Source organism: Chlorocebus sabaeus, chromosome 1, assembly GCF_047675955.1.
Source record: "Chlorocebus sabaeus isolate Y175 chromosome 1, mChlSab1.0.hap1, whole genome shotgun sequence".
NCBI lineage: Eukaryota > Metazoa > Chordata > Mammalia > Primates > Cercopithecidae > Chlorocebus > Chlorocebus sabaeus.
Window position 1 is genome coordinate 57884199 of NC_132904.1, and position 25736 is coordinate 57909934.

Consider the following 25736-nt stretch of genomic DNA (forward strand, 5'->3'; position numbering starts at 1 on the left):
TGGGTATTCCCTTTAATCAAGGACTTACCAACTTGAGTCACTCAAGAATTGTCTTTTCATCAAAATCAGGATATATAGAGGAAGGAACAGGAGAAGCTTCCTCCTAAGCCCAGAATTAGATCTTAATAGATGACCTAGAGCATAGCCTAAGGCTGAAAAAGCTCAGCTTGCCCAAAAACCACAATTACTTTTGCACCAACCCATAACTAATAATCACCTTAAGTTAAAAACAGGCAATAGTACTTGGCAGTTTCTGGACATAAATGTACAGAAAGAAAAATGAAAGAAAATATATACCACTTATGAAGCAAAAATGGTACCGAAAACATTTTTAAAAGTTTCTAGACACGGAGTAAGATGGCCGAATAGGAACAGCTCCAGTCTCCAACTCTCAGCGCGAGTGACACAGAACACAGGTGATTTCTGCATTTTCAACTGAGGTACTGGGTTCATCTCACTAGGGAGTGCCGGACAATCGGTGCTGGTCAGCTGCTGCAGCCCGACCAGCGAGAGCTGAAGCAGGGCAAGGCATCGCCTCACCTGGGAAGCGCAAGGGGGAAGGGAATCCCTTTTCCTAGCCAGGGGAACTGAGACACACAACACCTGGAAAATCGGGTAACTCCCACCCCAATACTACGCTCTACCAAGGATCTTAGAAAACGGACACACCAGGAGATTATATCCCACACCTGGCCAGGAGGGTCCCACCCCCATGGAGACTCCCTCATTGCTAGCACAGCAGTCTGCCATCTAACTGCAAGGCAGCAGTGAGGCTGGGGGAGGGGCGCCCACCATTGCTGAGGCTTAAGTAGATAAACAAAGCCACTGGGAAGCTCGAACTGGGTGGAGCTCACAGCAGCTCAAGGAGTCCTGCCTGTCTCTGTAGACTCCACCTCTGGGGACAGGTCACAGCTAAACAACAACAACAACAACAAAAAAGCAGCTGAAACCTCTGCAGACACAAACGACTCTGTCTGACAGCTTTGAAGAGAGCAGTGGATCTCCCAACACAGAGCTTGAGATCTGAGAACGGACAGACTGCCTGCTCAAGTGGGTCCCTGACCCCTGAGTAGCCTAACTGGGAGACATCCCCCACTAGGGACAGACCGACACCCCACACCTCACACGGTGGAGTACACCCCTGAGAGGAAGCTTCCAAAGCAAGAATCAGACAGGTACACTTGCTGTTCAGAAATATTCTATCTTCTGCAGCCTCTGCTGCTGATACCCAGGCAAACAGGGTCTGGAGTGGACCTCAAGGAATCTCCAACAGACCTACAGCTGAGGGTCCTGACTGTTAGAAGGAAAACTAACAAACAGGAAGGACACCCACACCAAAACCCCATCAGTACGTCACCATCAGCAAAGACCAGAGGCAGATAAAACCACAAAGATGAGGAAAAAGCAGGGCAGAAAAGCTGGAAATTCAAAAAATAAGAGTGCATCTCCCCCTCCAAAGGAACGCAGCTCATCGCCAGCAATGGATCAAAGCTGGACGGAGAATGACTTTGACGAGATGAGAGAAGAAGCCTCCAGTCCATCAAACTTCTCAGAGCTAAAGGAGGAATTACGTACCCAGCACAAAGAAACTAAAAATCTTGAAAAAAGAGTGGAAGAATTGATAACTAGAATAATTAATGCAGAGAAGGCCATAAAAAAACTGACAGAGATGAAAACCATGACACGAGAAATACGTGACAAATGCACAAGCTTCAGTAACCGACTCGATCAACTGGAAGAAAGAGGATCAGCAATTGAATATCATTCTTATACACCAGTAACAGACAAACGGAGAGCCAAATCATGAATGAACTTCCATTCACAATTGCTTCAAAGAGAATAAAATACCTAGGAATCCAACTTACAAGGGATGTAAAGGACCTCTTCAAGGAGAACTACAAACCACTGCTCAGTGAAATAAAAGAGGACACAAACAAATGGAAGAACATACCATGCTCATGGATAGGAAGAATCAATATCGTGAAAATGGCCATACTGCCCAAGGTAATTTATAGATTCAGTGCCATCCCCATCAAGCTACCAATGAGGTTCTTCACAGAATTGGAAAAAACTGCTTTAAAGTTCATATGGAACCAAAAAAGACCCGACATTGCCAAAACAATCCTAAGTCAAAAGAACAAAGCTGGAGGCATCATGCTGCCTGACTTCAAACTATGCTACAAGGCTACAGTAACCAAAACAGCATGGTACTGGTACCAAAACAGAGATATAGACCAATGGAACAGAACAGAGTCCTCAGAAATAATACCACACATCTACAGCCATCTGATCTTTGACAAACCTCAGAAAAACAAGAAACAGGGAAAGGATTCCCTATTTACTAAATGGTGCTGGGAAAATTGGCTAGCCATAAGTAGAAAGCTGAAACTGGATCCTTTCCTTACTCCTTATACGAAAATTAATTCAAGATGGATTAGAGACTTAAATGTTAGACCTAATACCATAAATACCCTAGAAGAAAACCTAGGTAATACCATTCAGGACATAAGCATGGGCAAGGACTTCATGTCTAAAACACCAAAAGCAACGGCAACAAAAGCCAAAATTGACAAATGGGATCTCATTAAACTAAAGAACTTCTCCACAGCAAAAGAAACTACCATCAGAGTGAACAGGCAACCTACAGAATGGGAGAAAATTTTTGCAATCTACTCATCTGACAAAGGGCTAATATCCAGAACCTACAAAGAACTCAAACAAATTTACAAGAAAAAAACAAACAACCTCATCAAAAAGTGGGCAAAGGATATGAACAGACACTTCTCAAAAGAAGACATTCATACAGCCAACAGACACATGAAAAAATGCTCATCATCACTGGCCATCAGAGAAATGCAAATCAAAACCACAATGAGATACCATCTCACACCAGTTAGAATGGCAATCATTAAAAAGTCAGGAAACAACAGGTGCTGGAGAGGATGTGGAGAAATAGGAACACTTTTACACTGTTGGTGGGATTGTAAACTAGTTCAACCATTATGGAAAACAGTATAGTGATTCCTCAAGGATCTAGAACTAGATGTACCATATGACCCAGCCATCCCATTACTGGGTATATACCCAAAGGATTATAAATCATGCTGCTCTAAAGACACATGCACACGTATGTTTATTGCAGCACTATTCACAATAGCAAAGACATGGAATCAACCCAAATGTCCATCAGTGACAGACTGAATTAAGTAAATGTGGCACATACACACCATGGAATACTATGCAGCCATAAAAAAGGATGAGTTTGTGTCCTTTGTAGGGACATGGGTGCAGCTGGAAACCATCATTCTTAGCAAACTATCACAAGAACAGAAAACCAAACACCGCATGTTCTCACTCATAGGTGGGAACTGAACAATGAGATCACTTGGACTCGAGAAGGGGAACATCATACACCGGGGCCTATCATGGGGATGGGGGAGGGGGGAGGGATTGCATTGGGAGTTATACCTGATGTAAATGACGAGTTGATGGGTGCTGATGAGTTGATGGGTACAGCACGCCTACATGGCACAAGTATACATATGTAACAAACCTGCACGTTATGCACATGTACCGTAGAACTTAAAGTATAATAATAAAAAACAAAAGAAAACAAAACAAAACAAAAAGTTTCTAACTGTAGATACAATTATTAAATAGTTGGTGGTTCATTTTCTGTTATCCTTCCCATGTTATGAGTTTCTTGAGTTTTTTTTTTTTGGATTAGTGGTAATAGAATTTCAGCTATGGGACTGCCTAACTCTTTATGTATGAAATATTAGCCTCATTAAAACAAAATGTTCCGTCTTTCCCCTGCAGCTGCAAAGAAAAGCAGAAAGTATTATAAATCAGAAAATCTTTTATAAGGATAATTTTGTTTTATTGTAATAATGAAATCTTATAAGAGACCTGGACTTTAGAAATTATTGCTATGCCTTGTGAAAACAACCCTTACCTACTATTAAGTCTATACTTTTTATCAGTTGTGTTACTTTGTGTCACTGATGTAATATTCACATTGATATTTCTGAATTCCTAAATTTTACAAATATTGAAAAGATTTTTTCAAATCAGAAAAAAATCATTAACATTCTCCTCTCACATGTATAAAGTAATAAAAAATACAACCCTTTCCTAATTTTCTAGAGTTGGAGGTTTTTTCTCACCTGTATTAATATGTAACATCAATCACCAGTGATTCAATCAAAAGGGAAGCCAAAAGCTGAGGATTATGGCTCCAAACTGACCCCTAAATATAAGCCAGCAAAATGGGAGACAAATTAGCTTATCACTTATATTTAGGTCCTTCTTAGGAGCCTGCACAACTTCCTCTTAATAGTGCTACCAAAATGACACCCTTGGCTAAAAATTTCCAAAGCCCAAAGCTCCTTAAAAATAAGCAAGTTATGAATGTTTTTGTTGTCCTTATTGCTTGCTGTCTGTAGCACTGACCGGCTGTTATTGGGTATAGGTCCGTAAGATGGTACGGATGCTGTCGACTTAGAGAACCCATGTTCCATCTACCTGGAATATGCTCTTGGTTTGAGAGTTGGCCAGGGTAGGATTTTAAATAATGCAAGACACTGGAACTTGCTTTATGAGTTGACCCCTGTTGGAGTAAGTTCTCCTGTCCTGCTAGCAAACAAGAATCAGAAAACTGCCATTACCTGAAAAAGGGGCCATTCCTCAGTAAAGAGGAACTGCTACTCCTGAAGATGAACTCCCAGGAACTCAGAGAAGCCATGTAAATGTATTTTTCCCTTCTGAAAATGTTTGCTGTGTAATTTCCAGGTTGCTCAAGAACTTCATAATTTATTTTTGTTTTTTGAGTATGAGATTATTTTTCTGATATGTATTAGAAATTAAGAGATAACAGGAGAGTTGTTGCTGAAGCTATATGGTTTCAGGACCTGTTTGTTTCTAAGGATCAATATAAATGTACTGCAGGTGACAGAGGAATGATATTTCCAAGAGAAGGACCATTTCCACTAACAGGATAGGCTTCATGGGTCTATTCTAAATCAAGGTGAATCATTAGATAAACTGATTGGCTCTGTAATTTGAGATTTTGATTTTACCACAATGAGAAATGAAAATACAACATGCAGAGATAAACCTACACATCTACAGTGGAGTCGTTTTTGACAAAGGTGCCAAGAACATACATGGCAGAAAGGACAGTCTCTTTAGTAAATGGTGCTGGGAAAACTGGATATTCATATGTGAAAGAAGGACACTAGACTTCTATCTATCAACATATACAAAAATCAAACCAAAATAGATTAAAGACTTCAATCTAAGACTTCAAACTATTTAACTATTAAAATAAAACATAGTGGAAATGCTCCAGGACATTGGATTGGTCAATGATTTCTTGAGTAATACCCCACAAGCATAGGCAACCAAAGCAAAAATGGACAAATGGGATAATATCAGGTTAAAAAGCTTCTGCACAGCAAAAGAAACAACCAACAAAGTGAACGGACAACCCACAAAATGGAAGAAAATATGTGCAAACTACCCATTTGACAAAGGGTTAATAACGAGAATATATTATACAAGGAGCTCAAACAACACTACAGGAAAAAAATCTAATTATCCAATTAAAAATGTGCAAAAGATCTGAATCGACATTTCTCAAAAGAAGACATACAAATGGCATATGTGAAGGTGCTCACCATCATTAATCATCAGAGAAATGTAAATCAAAGCTACAATAAGAAATTACTTCACTCCAGTAAAAATGACCTATCCAAAAGTCAGTCAATAACAAATACTGGTGAGGTTGTGGAGAAAAGGGAACCCTCTTACACTGTTAGTAGCAGTGCAAATTGACACAGCTATTAAGGAGAACAATTTGGAGGTTCCTCAAAAAAAAAAAAAACAAAAAACAAAAAAAAAACTAGAGCTACCGTATGATCCAACAATTCCACTGTGGAGTATATACCCAAAAGAAAGAAAATCAGTGTATTGAAGAGATAGCTGCACTCCCACGTTTACTGCAGCACTATTCACAATAGCCAAGATTTGGAAGCAACCTAAATGTCCATCAAAAGGTGAATGGATAAAGAAAATGTGGTACATATACACAATGGAGTACTATTCAGCCATAAAAAAGAATGAGATACTGTCATTTGCAACAACATGGATAGAACTGAAGATCATTATATTAAGCAAAATAAGCCAGGCACAGAAAGACAAACTTTCCATGTTCTTATTTGTGGGAGTGAAAAATGAAAATAATTGAACTCATGGAGACAGAGAGTAGAATGGTGGTTATTAGAGGCTAGGAAGGGTAGTGGGGGAAAGAGGGGAAGAGGGGATGGTTAATGGGTACAAAAAATAGTTAGAAATAATGAATGAGACTGAGTATTTGCTAGGACAACAGGGTGACTATAGTAAAAAATAATTGTACATTTTAAAATAACTAAAAGAGTATACTTGGATTATTTAATACAAAGGATAAATGCTTGAAGTGATAGATACCCCATTTACCTTGATGTGATTATTATGCATTGCATGCTTGTATCAAAATATTGCATGTGACCCATAAGTATACACACCTACTATGTATCTACAAAAATTGAAAATACAAAAGTGAAAGTAAAAAAATGCAAAATCCTCTCAGAAAAAAATACAAATGATAGCTTTTGAGATCACAAAATGTTCTACATTTCTTTAATGAGAAATCTAAATTAAAGCATTTCCTAAGTATCCTACAATTCTCCTGTAGACATATTACTTACACTAATATTTTAAAGTATATATATATATAGCTATATATATATAGCTATAACTATAGATATAGATATAGATATAGATATGAGTTAAATGAGTTAAATAAATGACCAGCATCTTTATAAACCAGAAGCTTATAAATCTGGGAATCAGCCAAGATTATAAATATTTTATACTATCTGGGTCAAGTTTTGAGGTGTCACATTGTTTGGCTATATTGTTAGTTATCAACAGTGGTTATATTATTCCTAATATTAACTTAAATACAGTTTCCAAACTTACTGATTTTGAAATGTTGAAGTAATATAGTATTTTAAAGATTAGTTCACAGTTTATCTAAATGTTTCTAGAGAGGTTTAATTTCAAAGTGGGAAAATAAATTACTGTCTTACCACACAATTTGTTCTTCATATTAAAATAAAGACAGCAAAAATCAATATATTGCCTTATAATCCATATTATTTCTGTCCAAAAAGTTATGATCTCAACCTTTAAAGGATATTTCACTTAAACTTTATCTGGTATGATTATGAAGCTGTGTATACTATATATATCATGGTTTATTAATGAATAAAAGAAACATTTTGAATGGAGAAGAAGACTGGTAGTTTAATCTCTGCTTGCTAGGTAGTCTGCCCAGGTGGCAGAACCTCGGTTTTAAAGCGTGTATTCTCATTTCTCCAAATTCTGTTTACATTTATGATGACTCATTAGACACTTCATGATTATAAACAACTGTAATGAGTCACAAAGGTTCCTCACTCCCGAAAAAGCAAAAATTTCTATTGGTCCATATGCTATCTACCTGTTAAGTAATATTTCATGCTAGTTGATAATGAGACACAGCTGTGGATATTTGCCATTCTCAGGCAAGTTCCTCTTAGCCAGCTTATTTTTTTTTCTTTCTTCCTTCTTTTTGACATTTTTTAACAGAGTCTTGCTCTGTTGCCCAGACTGGAGTGCGGTGGTGCCATCTTGGCTCACTACAACTTCCGCCTCCCAGGTTTCAAGCAATTCTCCTGTCTCAGCCTCCTGAGTAGCTGGGATTACAGGTGTGCATCATCATGACCGGCTAGTTTTTATATTTTTAGTAGTGATGGGGTTTTGCCATGTTGGCCAGGCTGGTCTTGAACTCCTAGCCTTAAGTGATCCAGAGTGGCCAGCCTCCCAAAATGCTGGGATTACAGGCATGAGACACCACACCTGGCCTTATCTAACTCTTCTAGATGCCCCCTTTCTGAAATATTAGTCTTCTAATTCAAAGTCTATGAAGATATAGAGAGTGCTCTGCATTTATATGCCATTTTGGTACCCTTCAGGTGGCTGTGCTGTGGAAGCAACAATCGTTCCCTTACCTTGCTTACGAAGCCCCAATGGCAGAGCATATGCAAACTAAGAAGAGATTCTGGTCACAATTAGAAATTATTGGACTATGCCAAGGTTTCTGTTTTTGGTTTTGGCCTCTCTTTGCTCAGCAGATTTTAAGAACTCACCTTAAAGCATATTTTAAGACCTATCATAAGGCCTATACTGTGGAAAAATCTATCAAGACAAAGAGAATAGATCTTTCTCCTCTTCTTGAGGAAAGCCTTTGGTAAATATTATAGTAAGGTATTCTCATGAAAATTAGTGATTATGGGTCAGGTGCGGTGGCTCACACCTGTAATCCCAACACTTCCGGAGGCCAAGGCAGGCAGATCACAAGGTCAGGAGATTGAGACCATCCTGGCCAACATGATGAAACCCCATCTCTACTAAAAATACAAAAATTAGCCGGGCGTGGTGGCGTGGGCCTGTAGTCCCAGCTACTCAGGAAGCTGAGGCAGGAGAATCGCTTGAACCCAGGAGGCAGAGGTGGAGGCTGCAGTGAGCAGAGATCACACCACTGCACTCCAGCCTGGGTGACAGAGCGAGACTCTGTCTCAAAAAACGAAAGAAGAAAATTAGCGATTATGTATCCTTTCGGTATGTTCATGTACAGGGGCCCATGTGAGCAATTTAAAGTTTTAAAAGATATTTTATTTATAAATTAGCCAAGTTCTAATAATAACTGGGGATCATATGTTGCAAGACAGGCTGGCAAAGTCCTACTGATGTATCAACACTACTGATGTATCAACACTGCTTACATCATCTAGAAACAGAGAGAGTATAACACCAAAATGCAATTCTAGAAACTTGTGCATGGTCTATACACAAACCAAACTAATGAGGACATTCATACTACCTGTGACTCTTATAACATGAGATACGAAGCAAACAGAAAACTGGACCTTCTCCCACTGGAAATGTTAGTAAGGCCACTGATTACTCCTCAGTGGCCACCCACACTGGGGGAACATGCAGTCCCACATAATGGAGTATTAGATTATTACAAAGCTCTGATGACTTTTGCCAAAGCATTGTATTCACTGTTGCAAGGAGCCCTACTAGTTGACTCAGAAAGATGGTTTTCTATTTGAAATCCTGGCAACTTGGTCTGTATCAAGGCTTACCAGCAGACAACATTACTCAAACCTCAAATGGAAGGGATCTTATCAAGTCCCACTGGTCTGTCAAGCGCCAAGCTATTTTTGTCTTGGATCCACAGCTCCCACTGTAAGAAAACATCTTTCCTCTTTTCCTCAATTTAACAGCTTTTTGCTACTAATACATTTTATTTTTAGACATAGGAATCAGTGACATACTTCTCACCTGAGTTTCAGACCAGAGATGTAGATTACAGAAAATTCCTCATACTATCTTAAAACTACTTAGTAGGTAAAACCTTTACTCTGACCTGTCTTGCTAACAACTGAACTCAACCTATGTTTGAGAATTATCCAACAACTTTCCAGATATGCTGTAAGTGAATTCCATCTTACAAAAACTGATAAGAGTTTTAAAAATGTCAAAGAAAGTCTTATTCCAGACTTCACTTACTTTTCCTACACCTGGATTGTAATTAGCTTCCTACAAATACAGATCTACTTTGGCCCTTCATGCATCAAGCTTCAGTCTTGGCCACCTTGAACTGAGTCCAGGGCTTATAAAAACTTCTAATGTAAAACTTACTGTAACTATTTGTTTTGTCTGGTTTTGTCAGAAACCTATTTCATTGCCTTTCATTGGAAAATAAAATCTTTCTTAGAACCTGTCACACAATGTGGAGAACAGTATGATTGCTAATCCTCTCATTTTCATCAGCCAAAGAAGAGTCACCACTAAGATCAATAGTGTGTGGTAGCCAGCAAGCACCTCGAAAGAGAACCATTTCCACGCTGTTCTTTCTCACCCTTCTGGGCTGGTCACTGAGCTGCAGTTCTAAATTGAGGGGGAGTCACCATCAAAAATCAAATAAAAGTGAGTCTGTCCCAGCACTGCCCCCAGTTACTTAAAGAACATCCCCCAGTGTGTTATTTTCTATGAGAGTTCAAAGATACAACAAATCTATTCCAGCACTTAAATATTAGAGGTGTTAAATGTTTATAAATTCTGAATCTGCTCTTATTCCCTCCACCAGAAGATTTAGGAGACACAGAGAACCACACAATGAGAAATCTTCCTGGGGAGATAGGAGGAGTGAAAGTCCTACCAGAACGAAATCAGCTTGATTCTACTGATGCTTGCTACCCCATATCATGAAAGTAGATTTAAGCCAGTCTTATGAATAGCAAATCCAGGCTGTAAGAGTCTACTTGGATAGACAAAAACCTCAATTATAAAAACAAAACAAGAGAAAACAACTCAAAGCTTACCTGAGAGTCTGTAGTTTACACTCTGGGTGTTTCAAGGCTTCACATAATGACTTTACTCCATTATCCCCTATATCACTCCCTTTTAGGTCAAGATGCATCAGATTCTGGTTATGAATCAAAGAAGTAGAGATATCCTGACAACCATCAGGGAAAGTGATACATTTCAACCTTCAGAAGAAAAACATGCAGGAGGTATTACAAAATCATTTCTCTCCTTGGTTACAGGATCTCTTTCTTTTCAATCTAATTCTTGGATATTACATGAATATTCTTTTATCTTATTTTCGTCTAAAACAATTGGGTTATAACTTCAATTTCTATTTATGTCCTGATAATTGACACTCCCAAGTTTTTTTTACCTTAAGGCAAAAGAAGGTGATAACATCATGAAAAGCAGAAGAGGAGCCTCTTAAACTTGTAATCCCAGGAATGACTATCAAAAATTATCAGGGCCATTCCAAGTACTAAAATAACATTAATTCACAATAGCCAAATCTTTAAATAATCCAAGGTTAATTCACAATTAGCATCAACTGTTTGATGTGCAGTAATAACAAAACACTGTTGCAAAACATACTATGTCATCTTGGGGACTTTGCTAGTTGTAGGAGGCAGGTGTACAGAGGCAGCCCAAGCAAAATAATGAAGTTAAATCTGTCAATTTTTGTCCTACTTTCTACCTGCTAACTCAGTCAATGTCAGATATTTCTGATTCTTCTATAGTGTCTGTGCTAGTCCCCAATGCCCTTCTGTTCACTGTTCAAAACCTTGCTTTGTAACACCACCTTTCCTCCCTTCTGCCCACCATCCACCCTCACTCCCCTCACCCCAGGCAAGTACACACAGGAAAATAAAGATTTTACCCATTTACAGCACTAACCATCCTCATCTAGTAAAAGTGCCTAAGGCACTCAGTAAATATAAATGGCACCATCTCACTTATTAGGGAAAAGAGACCACAGTAAGACCACATTAAGGTGGCAGACTGAGAACAGTCATCATGGCATCCTCCCACTGATGCAACCCTCCCATTCTAAGAAAGGAAGTCAATTAACCCAGAAGGGATTGGCTATTGTGAAGATCTGAATTGATGACATCCTGTGAAGGGACAATATGGGGTAAATGTTTAGGGATGAGTGGAAAGGACTTCCAGGAACCCCTTAATCATAACATACATCTAGTTGCCTTACTACGTCTATATGGAAGACCAGACCTACTCTAGATGCTTGAAATCCAAGGTCAGAACTCACTAAAAACACTGAGATTGGGAGGAAAATATTTGGTGAGAAGCCTGTCCCCACCCTCCCCGCCCAAAATAACATCTATTTTTAGTACTAATGGAAACAAAGATCTATCATTTGTTCAGCATTCAGTTTATACTAAACGACAAATGTGCCTTGCACACATTTACAGGCACAAAATACAGAGGAGATTAGGATCAGTTTCAGCTCCTAGTGGAGTCCTTACAGAAAAGGGTAAGAGACATGTGAACATTCAACGTTTTAAAGTGATTGAGTATCTAGAATCAAATTAAGATAAAATTTTAAAAAGACAGACAGCAGCAAATGTTGGCAAAGATTACCCTTATTCTTAATAGGTTAAAAACTGGAAACCGCCAGGGGTCTTTTAACAGGAGAATGAATAAACAAATTATAGTATTGTTATACAAGGGAATACTAATCAGCAGTAAAAAATAAACTACTGAAACTTGCAACAACATGGATAAATTTTAGAAGACGTTTTGTTGAGCACAAGAAGATGGATACAGCCAGGTATGGTGACTCATGCCTGTAATCCCAGCATTTTAGGAGGCCAAGGTGGGCAGATCACTTGAGGTCAGAAGTTCGAGACCAGCTTGGCCAAGATGGCGAAACCCCGTCTCTACTAAAAATACAAAAATTAGCCAGGTGTGGTGGCACGTGCCTGTAGTCCCACCTGCTCGGGAGGCTGAGGTAGGAGAATGGCTTGAACCTGGGAGGCGGAGGTTGCAGTGAGCCGAGATTGCACCACTATACTCCAGCCTGGCAACAGAGCAAGACTGTCACAAAAAAAAAAGAGAAAAGAAAAAGAAAGAAGATAAATTAAAAAAAAAAAATACATACTGTGGAATCAATCAAAATGATTCCAAAAAGACACAAATTATTGTCTCTGGGACTGGATGGGGTGAGAAAATTGAACAGAAAGGGATAGGCTGGGCATTGCGGCTCATGCCTGTAATCCCAGCACTTTAGGAGGCTGAGGCAGGAGGATCTCCTCAGCCCAGAAGTTTCAGACCAGCCTGGGCAACATAGTGAGATCCTATCTCTACAAAAAAAAAAAATAGCCTGGCATGGTGGTACATGCCTGTAATCCCAGTTACTTGGGAGGCTGAGGTGGCAGGATTGCTTGAGCCCAGGAGTTTCAACTGCGATGGCATTGTTGCATTCCAGTCTGGGCAACAGAGTAAGATCCTGTCTCAAGAAAAAAAAAGGGGTATAAGGGAACTTTCTGAGATAAATGAAAATATTTTCTATCGTTTTGGATGTGTTGATTACAGAGATGCTTACATTTGTCAAAACTCAACAAACTGAACATTATTTGTGCACTTTATTAAATGCAAAGTTTTCCTCAACAGAAAAAAATTTAAGACAGTAAGTTCCAGAACATGTCCTTGAAAGTGCATTGGTGACCTGCCTAGAAGGTTTTAGCTCTGTGCTCTTCACTTAGAAAGTTCCTAATCAAGCCTGAAAAACCCATGTAAACAGCTCCTATGCCCTGTGGAATCACTCTGAGAACAAGTTAGTAATGATCTCATGACCCCAGAGGATTCCGTTGTTCCTGTTTGAGTATTTTACACAGTGGCTTGTAAGTATTTGCTAGCATTGGCTTCCCCTAACGAGTATGAGTGGAAGGTGGAACACAGAAAGAAATTAGAATTACTCCATTAAATTTTCTCACACCAGACTTACAGTAGCTTTTGTAGTTTACAGTTTGGGTGCCTTAGTTCTTGATGCAGGATATTCATTGCTGATTTATCAAGGTTGCTATGGCACAGGTCCAGTTCTCTCAAATGTTCATTTGTATGAAGCACAGAACAGAGATCTTGCCACCAGTGAGTAATGCGATCACCATCCCTTTGCATAAATAATTAAAAAAAGAAAAACAATGCTGATTTTATTTCAGCCTAGGCAACTCTCAGAAGATAGTATTGGGGTAAAAGTAAGTGTATTTTGGAAAGGCAAGAGCATACAGTGCAGCTCCACCATGGGCACAGTCCATAAGGAAGTCTTCCTCTGGGCACTCTAGAGGCCTTATTTGTCCAACAGCTCTCCCACTTCCCATCCACTCCCCTCAACACACACAAAATAAAAACCAGAGAGGCTTTACTTTAGATGAAGCAACTCAGGAGGGATAAGAGAGAAGTATTCAAATACTTGAAGAGCCAATATCAAAAGGAAAAATAAAATTCGATCACAAAGAATATGATTAGGATTAGTGGGTAGACATTCGGTGTAAAGTGGTGTAGATTAAAAACCACAGGCCTGAGACCCAGGTCTACCACTTACTAGCCTTATTATTTTAAGAGAGTTGCATCAATTCTTTAAGTTACAAGTTTTCATCACCTATAAAATGGAAATGTTGTCTCCTTTCACAGAGTTGTGGAAATTTAATAGTGCATTTTAAAGGGTACACAAAAGCACACTGTAAACTTTAAATACTTTATGATTTAATTATTAGAAATATTGTCAATAAACTCATGAACAAATAAAGGGTAATAAAACAGGGGGCAACCTGGTGATTATAAGCTCAACAATGGAGCAGCTCTGAGTCCCAATTCAGCTCGGCCACTCACTAAACTGAGTTATTCTGGAAAATGTACTAACCCATGTGAGCCTCAGCTTCATCATCTTGATAAATGAAGATAACAGTATCTATTTTTTAGGATTACTGTGAAGATTCAATAAGGCAATATATAGAAAATGCTTAGCAAATGTCTCATGCTGCAAGTGTTCCTAGTAATCAGTAACTGTTATATACATATATGTGTATATATTAAATATAATATATATTAAAATATATAAAAGTCTAGTATGTTGCCTTATATACAATAGCTACTCAAATATTCATTCCCATATCTTAAGTTGGAATGAATGACAAATCATAGTGATGTTCTATATAACTTGAGGTCTTAAATTTATAAAAACAAGATAATAAATTATTCATTCAAGCATTCAAGTGTTTCCTCTGTGCAAACACTAGATAAAATGGTGAACCAAACAGAGCTCCTGCTCTCATAAAGCTTACAATGTAGTTATATTGTAGAAGAGATTGAGGTCACCTACAGTTTTTCTTTCAAAACATTGGGTTCCCTGGCTCATTTTAGCAACAATGCCAACTCTAGTACTGGATAACTCTACAACGTAGGTAAGGAAAGCTAGCAGGAGAACTGGCAATCTAGTGGCCAGAATACTGTTCTAACATTTACTATTAGGCATAAAAGACGTTTTAATGCTCTGTTAAATCACATATTCTTTAAACAGAACTCTGAAGTCAGAATTAAGAAAATCGACTGAAGATTACTCACAATTTTCCAAGGTAGGTAAAGGTCATAGCATCAGGGCCCACAATTTCTACTCCCACAGTTTGCAAATAAATGAAATGTATGCTCTTATAAGAAAGGAGTGCTTCTGAATTGTATATAATGGTACTGAAACAGCTTGGATAAAGTTAGCAAACCAAGAAATTACAATCAGATGTGTGAACTCAGTCAAGTTATATGCCTTCTTGGTACCACAATTTTGTCCTAAGTAAAATGGAAATAATAGCACCTACCTAATAGGACTATCAGAAGACTAAACGAGATCAAGGACTTAGAAGACTGTCAGGTTATGTGACAAGCACTCAGCAACTTAATTATTATTTGATGTGTCTTTGAACCAAGAAATTTTCTAGGTATATGTCTCTGAGTTTTGTAATCTTAAAAATACATAGAGATGGTTGCCAACAACATTAAATTGGATATTATGTTAAATATCCAATTCACTATACAACTATATAGCACATGGAAAGTCCTCAATTAATTTTATATACATCTGGGAATGAATTCCATAGTTCAATTCTTTTCTCAGATTTAGACAGGTAGTCAGAAAAGGCAACTTGAGAAGGGAGGAGGTAGAGTAGAATATATATAAAATACTTAAGGTTCATTTCTTTTTTCAAAAATGTTTATTTAGCACCTACTTTTTCTTACTAACCTCCAATGTCTTCAGATAGGCATTAAAGGGCTGACACCTTTCACAAACTACAAAACAAAGGCCAAAATCATTGTCTGGGCAATGGGGAAAGTAAGCTAGGTCAGTAGAGTGCAGAGGAATGTAATACAGAGAAATAACCTGTGTTTACCAGGTTCAGAAGGAAATTTCTGGTCCCTTATTATTCTGGATGACATTATCTTTATAAATTAAACTACTTATTATCATGGATGCAAGTTTGTGCTGTGCCACATTCCTCCTTGAAGACTGAAGTGCTCATTCCCCCTGGTTGTTGGGATTGTCAACAATTGAGAGTCCTCAGCCCAGTTCCTCTCCTGGTATTGCCTTCAGGCCAAAAAAGCCATCTCAGGAAAGGTTTTGCCCACTCCTCACCAGTAGCCATGATTGGTCAGTAAGGGGTTTAAATGCTTAGCCTCCCTGCCTCAAGATGGGACAACTCTGAAGGGTTATCTCAGCTCTGGGACCTCAGCTAAACAACTCCTCCCTCTGACAAAATCTACTTCTTCTCTGCCTTACAGGGCACTTCCAGGGAATGGCCCTAATCCACTTACCAAGTGTTAGTTGGGAGGCTTGTTTTCAATGTCTTCTTCTCAAATACCGTAGTTACAGACAGCCTGATGGTCCGCAAACACCGGCAGTGCTTAAGGCAGAAGGAAGATACAAGCAAATGTATTTTCTCACAAATATTAATGGCAACCTTTGAGAAATATCTCATTGCCTGGCTTATAAATGCTTTATCTTGAGTCTCATACAGATAGTGAAACAACTCCAGAAACTCCAGCTGTGATGGAGAATAGTCACTGTTTCCTAATACTTCCATACACTGAAGTAACTTTGATTTTATCTTCAGTGACATTTTACAGTTAAAAGTCCTCTCCAGTTGTTTTACTCGATCTTCATTCAAAAGGCCAAACAAAAAGCACTTCATCTGTCTCAGTTGGGGGTCTTTATAACTTGTGCTTTGAAGTAATGACTTCAAGTCTTCAAAAGGCTGGCAGGAAGGGTTCCCAGCTTCCCAATTGCCTTTCAACATATAGAACATAGCTGCAAAAAACTCCTGAACATGAAGGTGGGTGAACACATAGCAGTTTTCATACTCTGTGTCCTTTTGAATAATATTGTTGCCCAGAAAACTTGAGACATCAGATTTAGTTAACCCAAACCTTCTGAGATTTTCTCTGTAAAACACGTAAGTCATGGTCCATATTCCTTTGGCAGCGACATGGCACAGCCTTCTGAGCTGGACTTGGTTGGGTAGTCTAGGAGAGCATCCACCTACTGGTGTGAACAAGCTAGAAATATAGGAGGTAAACAGAGCCGTGGTTGTTTGGCAGGTCAATGTGACATCACCACCCTTCTCCATTTGCTGCTTCAGACAAGTACAAGTGGCCCAGCACACTAGGGGGACTTGGCACATGCTAAACAGCATCTCATTGCTTTTTAGTGAACTGAATGCTTTCGTGGCCCACCTCTTATCTTCAAAAAACTGGTAAATATACTCCTCTCTTGCACCCTCAGACATTCCTAGTAGCTCTACATAACGGTGATTCTTCAACAACTGCTTTAGTCTCTTAGAAGTTGTGAGTCTTGTTGTCACCAATAAGGATGCCTCAGGGAGCATCACTTTCCTCAACAAACTACTCATGAGGAAGGACACTGGGTGTTCTTGGGTCCAGTCTTCGCACAGTGCAAACTCAGGTTCTTCAAAGGCAAAATTCAGTTCATCAAAACTGTCAATAATAAACAGGAGGCTACTTGGCTGGGATATGATCCTTTCAATGGGGCCTTCTGTGCTGGGCCAGTCCTTTGATATCAATTGAGCAAAGCTTCTCTCTCTCAGCTGGTTAATTTCTCTCCCATTGAGATAAAAGACATACATAAACCTCTGCTGGTAGAGATTGCCCTCTGCCCAATCTAACATTGCCTTTCTCACCAAGGTTGTTTTCCCAACTCCAGCAGCTCCCTGAAGCACCACGGTCTGTGGCTGTTCACCAGTTTTGACATCCACATCAAACAAGTGTTCCAACAGTTTTCTATCTTTCTCCACAATTCCATGATGGAAATCTTCAGGCTTTCCAGCCAAAGACTTCTTGTCCCAAGTGATGCAAAATTTTTCCTTTATTCTAATTCTGTATTCTGTTCCATCACCTAAGTCAGAATGGCAAAGGTAAAAACAGAACAAAAACAAAAACAAAAACAAACCACATAATCAAAACAAATTCTATGAAATGTAATGTCAAGAATACCAAACTTGCAGTTAGGAACAAGAAAGAATGTAGGCTGATATCAGAGCTGGTTTTGATTTTTTAAAAATAATATAAATCAAATAAAAATATTCCTATAGATTTAAAACCTGTATTAGATACTGTAATATAAACCACAATTGATGCAGAAAAATTAATTTGTGATGGGAAATAAAACTGGATATACTTTAGAGATTTTTTTTCTTCTTTGTACTTTTCCTTCTACAGAGAAAAAAGATGACAGACGTGGAGAACAGAAGTGTCATCCAGATAAAAAAAGAGCAGAGGCAACCATTAGCAATAATAGGGAAGACCCCAAGACGGATCTGAATCTACAGATCAAAATAATTTTCTTTGTACAAAGTTAAAAGAAATAAACATTGAATCATGGCTCAAATAATATTTTGAAAAAAAGAAAAACATCCTAAGTGAAATAGAATGAAAATATAATTAATCTTTACCTGTTTCAGTCTGATCTCTCTTTCAGATCTCTATTAAAAATATAGGATCTCAGGGAAGACCTCTCTGAACCTCATCGCTAGAGTATTTCCCCTTTTTATATATTCTCAAAACAGTATATTTTTCATTCACAGTACATGTCACTAGCTATAATTACTTTATTGTTTAAATAAATGATGCACTTGGCTGGCGGCTTCATCACTGCATGTTCAGTGTCTAACACATCTCCTTGCACATAAGAAGTGTCAAATACATTTGTGCAATAAAAAAATGAGAGAATACAATCATATAATTGAGTACTTTACAACTTTTGAATAAGGTATAATTATAGGTACTAATATCCCCCCAAATAATAAGAAAAGATATGAAGTTTCTAGGAATTATGTAAAATATGATCCTCTCCTGGAAATAAAATGAACAAACTTTATGTATCTGAAAACCTATACCATATACACCAATACATTAATACTGGTTATTTCTGAATAGTAGAATTGGGGATGGGGAGTGGGACAGAGTGAGAAACTCACTTTATGTACTTTTACAGTATTTGAATCTTTTTTTAAAAAAATAGCTCATTTTGCTTATGTGAAGTTTAAAAACAAAGATAAAACATAAACAAATGATAACTGAAAAATTCCAAAAAGCAAAACTAATGATTGGCCAGGCAGAGAGAAGAAAAACACTCTTTACCCAGAACTAAAACCTACCATGAAACTATAGTAATTCAAACAGCATAATGTTGGCACACTCACAGAGAAAATAATCAGTAAATCACTGCTGTACTTCTTATTTTCTATTTTGTACTTACAGTATTTTCCAAAGTTCCTATAATGAATAGTTAACTTTTATCACAATTTCCAAATAATAATTTGAAGGCATTTATTAGCTATCTGTGTGCAATTATCTGCACATAAGAGGGAAATAGCCATTAGGTTTGAAATAACAAAACAAAAATTATTAGCCCTTGAGTATTTTTCTCATACCACAAAGATAAACTTCTTTATATTGAATCAGAAATGAAAGTCACAGTGGGAAGTTATATTCAAGGTCGTTTAATATAACAAGCAATTTTTATATTTTAGTGCTTGGGATGAAGTTTTCAATTATTTCTTGAATGAAATAATGTGGCTTGTTAGAATGTGGTTGGGTTAAGAATAAAGGTTTCTCACTTGATCTAATTTTCTTTCTACTGTAATTCCACTTATATAAATTGGAATTAAATTATGTAGAATTCAAAACAAAGTAGGGAAATGGTGTTAATAAGCCAGTGGTCTGAAATTCCCAACCTTTTGGGCACCAGGGGCCAGTTTCGTGGAAGACAATTTTTCCATGGATGTAGGGGGCAGGGGTGAATCAGGATGATTCAATTGCATTACATTTATCATTAGATTCTCATAAGGAGCATACAACCTAAATCCCTTGAATGCACAATTCACAATAGGCTTTGTGCTCCTATAAGACTCTAATGCAGCTGCTGATTTGACAGGAGGCGGAGCTCAGGTGGTAAGGCTCACTTGGCCTACCACTCACCTCCTGCTATGTGACCTGGTTCCTGAGGGGCCGCTGATCAGTAGGGGTCTGTGGCCTAGGGGTTGGGGACCCCTGTGTTAACTATGACTGAGAAGACTCAGTTCTAGACATGAGTTTTTATATGAACCAGTTGGTCACCACTCCTAGAATTTAATTACGGTACCATCTTTAAAGAAAGTAGGTGTGATAAATGAAAAGTTTCCTGCCAACTCAGTGACTTTTAGTACATAAAATATAAACATTAATATACCTTTGTGCATCAGCCCTTCTTTTAGCAGGCATTCTAAACACTGTTCTCTTGAGGACCTGAATTAACAAGGCCCTGATTCTGACTTTGGCCAGAGAGTGTTTTGCTAATTCTTTTTGGGTGACATTCAGGGAACAGGTGGGGTATTAGAAGAAGTCAACAAGAGTTGAACAAAAGTCCTCTGGGAGATAAATCCCCATCCTGTATCAAAACTTTGAATGCCTCCCAAATCTGATGAAAGGCCTAACTACTCACCCAGTACTGTCTCCTGGTCTTGTGTCTCTCCAACTTTGGCATCATCTGGTCCTATACTCTGGGCTGACCCTGCAACAGGTTCCAATAGGATCGTGATATTTAATGAAAACAAAGTGAGCTTTCACGATGGCTAGAACAGAGGCCAGCATTCTCATCAGTGGTCCAATTCTATGACTATCTGGGTTTAAGAAAACTAAAGCTGCCAGAGCCTCAGACTCCATAAGCTTAGTTGAGAGAAGAAACAATGTGATACAGACAACACTGAAGTAGGAGACCTCTTGCCATGGCCCCCACCCTGTAGCTCCAGGGCAAATAGTGTAGTGTAAGCCTCAGTTTCCTGAGATATATACATATATATCTAAAGCCTTATATATGAGTAAGGAATTCTAGATGTCTATATTTCATACCTGAGAATGACTATAAATACTGGCTTGGATTATGTCCAATAATAATTTTCAGCCCATTCCTCATATTTCAGCAAATACATTAAATCATATTGGATTTCTCAAAATGTTGCCTAACTTATAACTTGTAGTTTAGGTGAAGGCACTTTACGGGACAATTCCTATCACTCAATTCCTTTGATCATTTCAACTGGTACAAGATGGATGAATTGCCCCCCGATTAAGGAGCTAGGCTGAGTAACAGTACTCAAAACCCATCTGCCTTTCCTTCCTCAGATAATCCAACAAGCTCCCCATGCACAAGACCACCATGGAGCTTATGTCCCCCAACATGGTTTAATCCCTAAATCCCTCTTACAGAAACATTCCATTGGACTCCAGGAAACACTTCCTTCCTGCCTAGCCCCAGATCTGCCCCTAGCATCACTCACAGTTGATCTCTTCTTTTGCTCTCTGACACAGATCCTTCAGGTTCATCTTGCCAAAGATTTTGAGAGTCACACTCCAGGCTTTCTCTCCTGGATAATACTTATTCATCAAATTGGCCAGGTCGTCCCGCCTGGCCTTCTTCACTTCATTCCAGGGTATCAGGCCATGCTCAGGTTCCATGGTCTCCTTTAGGAATAACTTGAATGTATTTAATTCCTCTTTGTTTAGCTCCTCCAAATACAATAGCAGCCCAAAATCAGGAAAGAAGGAAGATGATGATGAATCTGCCATCTTGTCCAAATATTCAGGCCTCTGTGGGGGAAAAAAATAACCAAAAGCACATGGAATAAATGGGACACATGAAAAAGATTTGAAAATGAAATACTTACATAGATTAATTTAACAAATATTTGCAGAAGCCCACTGTATTAGGCTTGGTACTGACCTAGTGTCCTCTGTAATACATCTTCTTTCACAAACCATTCCTCTAATATAGACCACTATACTGTATATTTATTCCATCTTCTTAGGATTTATTCCCAGTCCTACCACTTATGAGCGATATAAATAAAGGTAATTCCTCTCTTTGAACCTCAATTTACTCTTCTACTAAGTGGAGATAACAGAGCCAACCTCTAATTTTCGTGTGGATCAAATAAGGTAGGGTTCATATATCACTTGGCACAGAACTGGCTCCTCCTAAGTATTGCTAACTGTCCGTCCTCATCCCTTCTATCCCCCACCAACATCTAATATACATCTCAGTCCATAAAACATTGTTATTGCACCCCTGCCAACACATTATTATTAATCAAACACATGCAATAGAATATGCTACCATCTACCTCTTCTTGTCATGTCATCTCTGGTCATAAATCCATACATAATTATTAATAGTCTTTCCTAGCACACAAGCTCCTTTAGTATACTTTCCCCAACACCACAGCTGTTCTGGGTGAGTTCAGTGTTAAAGCTCATCCAAAACATCCTCATCTCATGTCTTTGACATCAACTCCCATGACCTTACTGCTCTCCAGCAGTTTACTCTGATGCTCTCACCCTAGGCTTTATCAATGACTACTCAGACTTTTAAATTGCAAACTCCTATAACCCATTTTCTATTAATATCTTCTGGTTAATTGAGTGGTTTCATGCCCTTACTCGGTCACAGTTCTTCAAATACCATCAAATCCTTTTGAGCCCTGCGTTTTCCCCTCATCAGCTTATTCAATTTCTTAGTCAGCATGGGTGCTCCAGTTAATCGCTTAATCCATATTCTCCAAAGCACCATCAAGTTTTCTCAATCTTTTTTGGTGATTTGCCTGAAGAGATAGAGCTAGTAAGTGGTGCAGCTGGAACTCAACTTAGATCTTTCACTAAAATTCCTGCCCTTTCCAGTCTTTCATAATGTCTCCCCCGATTCTTGCTAATATGATTGGAAAAGAAAGATGGATGGGGGAAATAAAAGTAGATAGAAGGGAGAGTTTTCCTTTTCAACAGAAGGTGAATTATCTCCAAACTTATATAGTAAATCTGGATTTTATCCTACAGTAATTGGTGAGCTATCAGCTGTTTTAAGGTTGTTTGTTTAACTACATGGTACAAACATTCTAGATTACAGATAAATCTGACAAAAACAAGTCCTATAGTAATTTTTTAAAAAGCAAAAAGGAAAAGATTTGAGGAAACTTCAAAAAAGAACTCTGAAATTTCTCCAGGACATACAGAATATGGTAGGTGAGGGAAAGCAAGGCACAGAACACATCTTCTACTTCCTGTCTAGAAATCTACAGATATCACTGCATGTGGGTTCATTTTTATCTTTGTCTTTCCTGTAACAAATGAGGGGAGCTCTCTTCCCTTTTCTATAGCTTATTTCTCCATCTCTTATCTAAATCTCATAAGCAATTGTTCCCAAATGGATTTAATCCATTAGAAATCTATCTTCTTGATCTTCAACTTCTCCCTGTCCACTAAGTCCTACTCATTAGCACTTAAATGTGCCCAAATTTAACTTAGTCTTTTACAAACTTTCCCTTTACTCCAAATCCCTTTCATCTTCATAGTCAAACTCCTTCAGTCTTCTATACTCTATCACCTATTATACCTCCTCAATCCACTGCGATAGAACTTTTGCCACCACAATTCCACTGAAATAACTCATACCAATAACTTCCCTGTTACAAAATTCAAGGGGCATTTTGGGATTCAATTTTCCCATCTGTAAGCAGGAGTAGCAAGAGTACCTACCTCTGCAAGGATTGAAAAAGCTAATGCATGCACCTAACTTCAACAAGGTGCCATACGTTAATAATACTATTTTAACAAAGCCTTACATCTTGATATTTACTTGCCTCTTTGCTGTCGTAATCCCACACTTTTTTCATTTTCCTCCTCCTTTCTGGGTGTCCCTTTGAGCCGAGATCTATACAAGTCTGAATCCTATTAGCTTTCTACTATATGATATCTACAATTATAATACAGTACAATATACTGTAGTCTCCTTCCCAAAGGTTTTATGCTGTTCTTGAAGAAATTTGTTTTGTTTTGTCTTTTTACCTTTTTAGAAAAAGGAACACATGTTTGGCGCTGTTTCTCTTATAGGAAGGCATTCATTCATTCAAAAATGCCCTGAACTAAAATGGGAACCCATGGTCTACAAGGATTTCAATTTGCAAATGGATGTAAATTTTTGCCTATAACAAAACATATTTGTTCAAAATAATTAGCTCATATTAATGACTACATTTGTGAGGACCTAGTGTGTATAGGTTCTTTATAAACATTTTCTCTAGACTTTAAAACAGACCTGAAAGTTTGATTTTATCCACATTTACAGATACGGAGTCTCAGAAATTAAGAAATTTGCCCAGGTCATAGAGTTGACAAATGGCCTATCATACTACAAAGCTTACTCTCTTTCTACTACATAGCATTGCCTTTTAATTTCACTTCAGTTTCCTAGGCACTGGAAATTCAGAGTTATACAAAATCTGTGTGGCCATGCTCTGTGAGAGCAGACCCTGTGCTGAACACGACTGGAAGAGGAAGACCTCTAAATACAGCATGACTATCATTTGGGTCAGAGTAGTTCTAGGAGAACACAAAGGGACAAGGGATTCTTACCTAGAGAGGGTAGAAATATGGAGGTCTCAGGGAAGTAAGATTTGACCTAGGAAGTCAGGTGTTTCCACCCTTTTCATACAGTCTGGATTGATTTCCTTTTTCGGTTGCTCTAACTAAATCTCCTATAGCAGTTTCCCAACCTCAGTAATACTGAAATTTTAGGCTGGATACTTCCTTGGGGGACACTATATGTGCATTATATGATGTTGAGCAGTATTCATGGCTTCTACCTATTCGATGCCAATTAGAACCCTGGATCTTCTACAGTTGTGACAAACAAGAAATGTCTCTACATATTGACAAATGACCCCAGGGCAGCAAACTGCCCCCCAGTTGAAAAAAATTCAAGAGTCTAACCACTACTGCTAAGTGTACAACTTTTTTTTTTGGAGATGGAGTCTTGCTTTGTCACCCAGGCTGGAGTGTAGTGGTGGATCTCTGCTCACTACAACCTCTGCCTTCCCTCCTGGGTTCAAGCAATTCTCATGCCTCAGCCTCCCAAATAACTTGGACTTCAGGTGCCTGCCACCATGCCTGGCTAATTTTATTTATTTATTTATTTATTTATTTTTGGGTTTTTAGTAGAGACAGGGTTTCACCATGTTGGCCACGCTGGTCTCCAACTCCTGATCTTAAGTGATCTGCCCACCTAGGCCTCCCAAAGTGCTGGGATTACAGTGACAGGCATGAGCCATGGTGCCTGGCCTAAATGTACAAATGATTTAATTCTATCATAATAATTAAATCAAAGAAAAATAGTAGACAGCCAAGAAAATACATTCTCATTGAATTTCAATTTATTATAGAAGAGATACCATAATTGGGAGGAAAGAATTCAGTGTCGTTCATTAGGACAACTTGTAAACCATTTTGACAAGAATTAATTAGTATCCTCTTAAATCATGCCAGATATAATTATATCTGGAAAGTATCATTAATACTTCAAACCAGGGAGGAGAAAACAGCAAAGAACATTCATTACAACTTAGGAAAGATGGGACTTACCAGTTTGGACACAATAAGGGAACTGACCAAGAACCACAATGAATATTTGAAGACATATTGTTAACTATGTTGAAATTAAAACCTCTTGTCCTTAAAATTCAAACACAAATGGTCGACCAAAAACAGCAAAATGTTTACAGGGAATATGGCAAATAAGCAGTTGAAGTGTAAATTAATAAAACCACTTTAAAACTGTTTGTATTAACTACTAAAATTGGAGATGTCCACCCAGGTCCAAATTTTGGTTTCTAACCTGTACCATTTGCCAATAAAAGGAATCAGGGATCCTCTGAGAAACTGCTGATTCTAGG

At 38.2% G+C, this 25736-nt stretch overlaps 1 protein-coding gene across 1 annotated transcript in view; it reads right to left on the reverse strand.

Moving 5' to 3' along the window:
- NLRP14 (NLR family pyrin domain containing 14) overlaps positions 1–21585 on the reverse strand; it is a 36136-nt gene extending 14551 nt beyond the window's left edge. Inside the window, exons 1-5 of the mRNA XM_008008182.3 lie at positions 21297–21585; positions 20462–20530; positions 16279–17875; positions 13424–13588; positions 10476–10643 (exon numbers count right to left, since the gene is read on the reverse strand). Of these exons, the coding sequence (XP_008006373.2) occupies positions 10476–10643; positions 13424–13588; positions 16279–17875; positions 20462–20530; positions 21297–21585 (2288 nt within the window). The remainder of the gene's footprint in view (positions 1–10475; positions 10644–13423; positions 13589–16278; positions 17876–20461; positions 20531–21296) is intronic.
- Positions 21586–25736: the final 4151 nt, after the last annotated feature.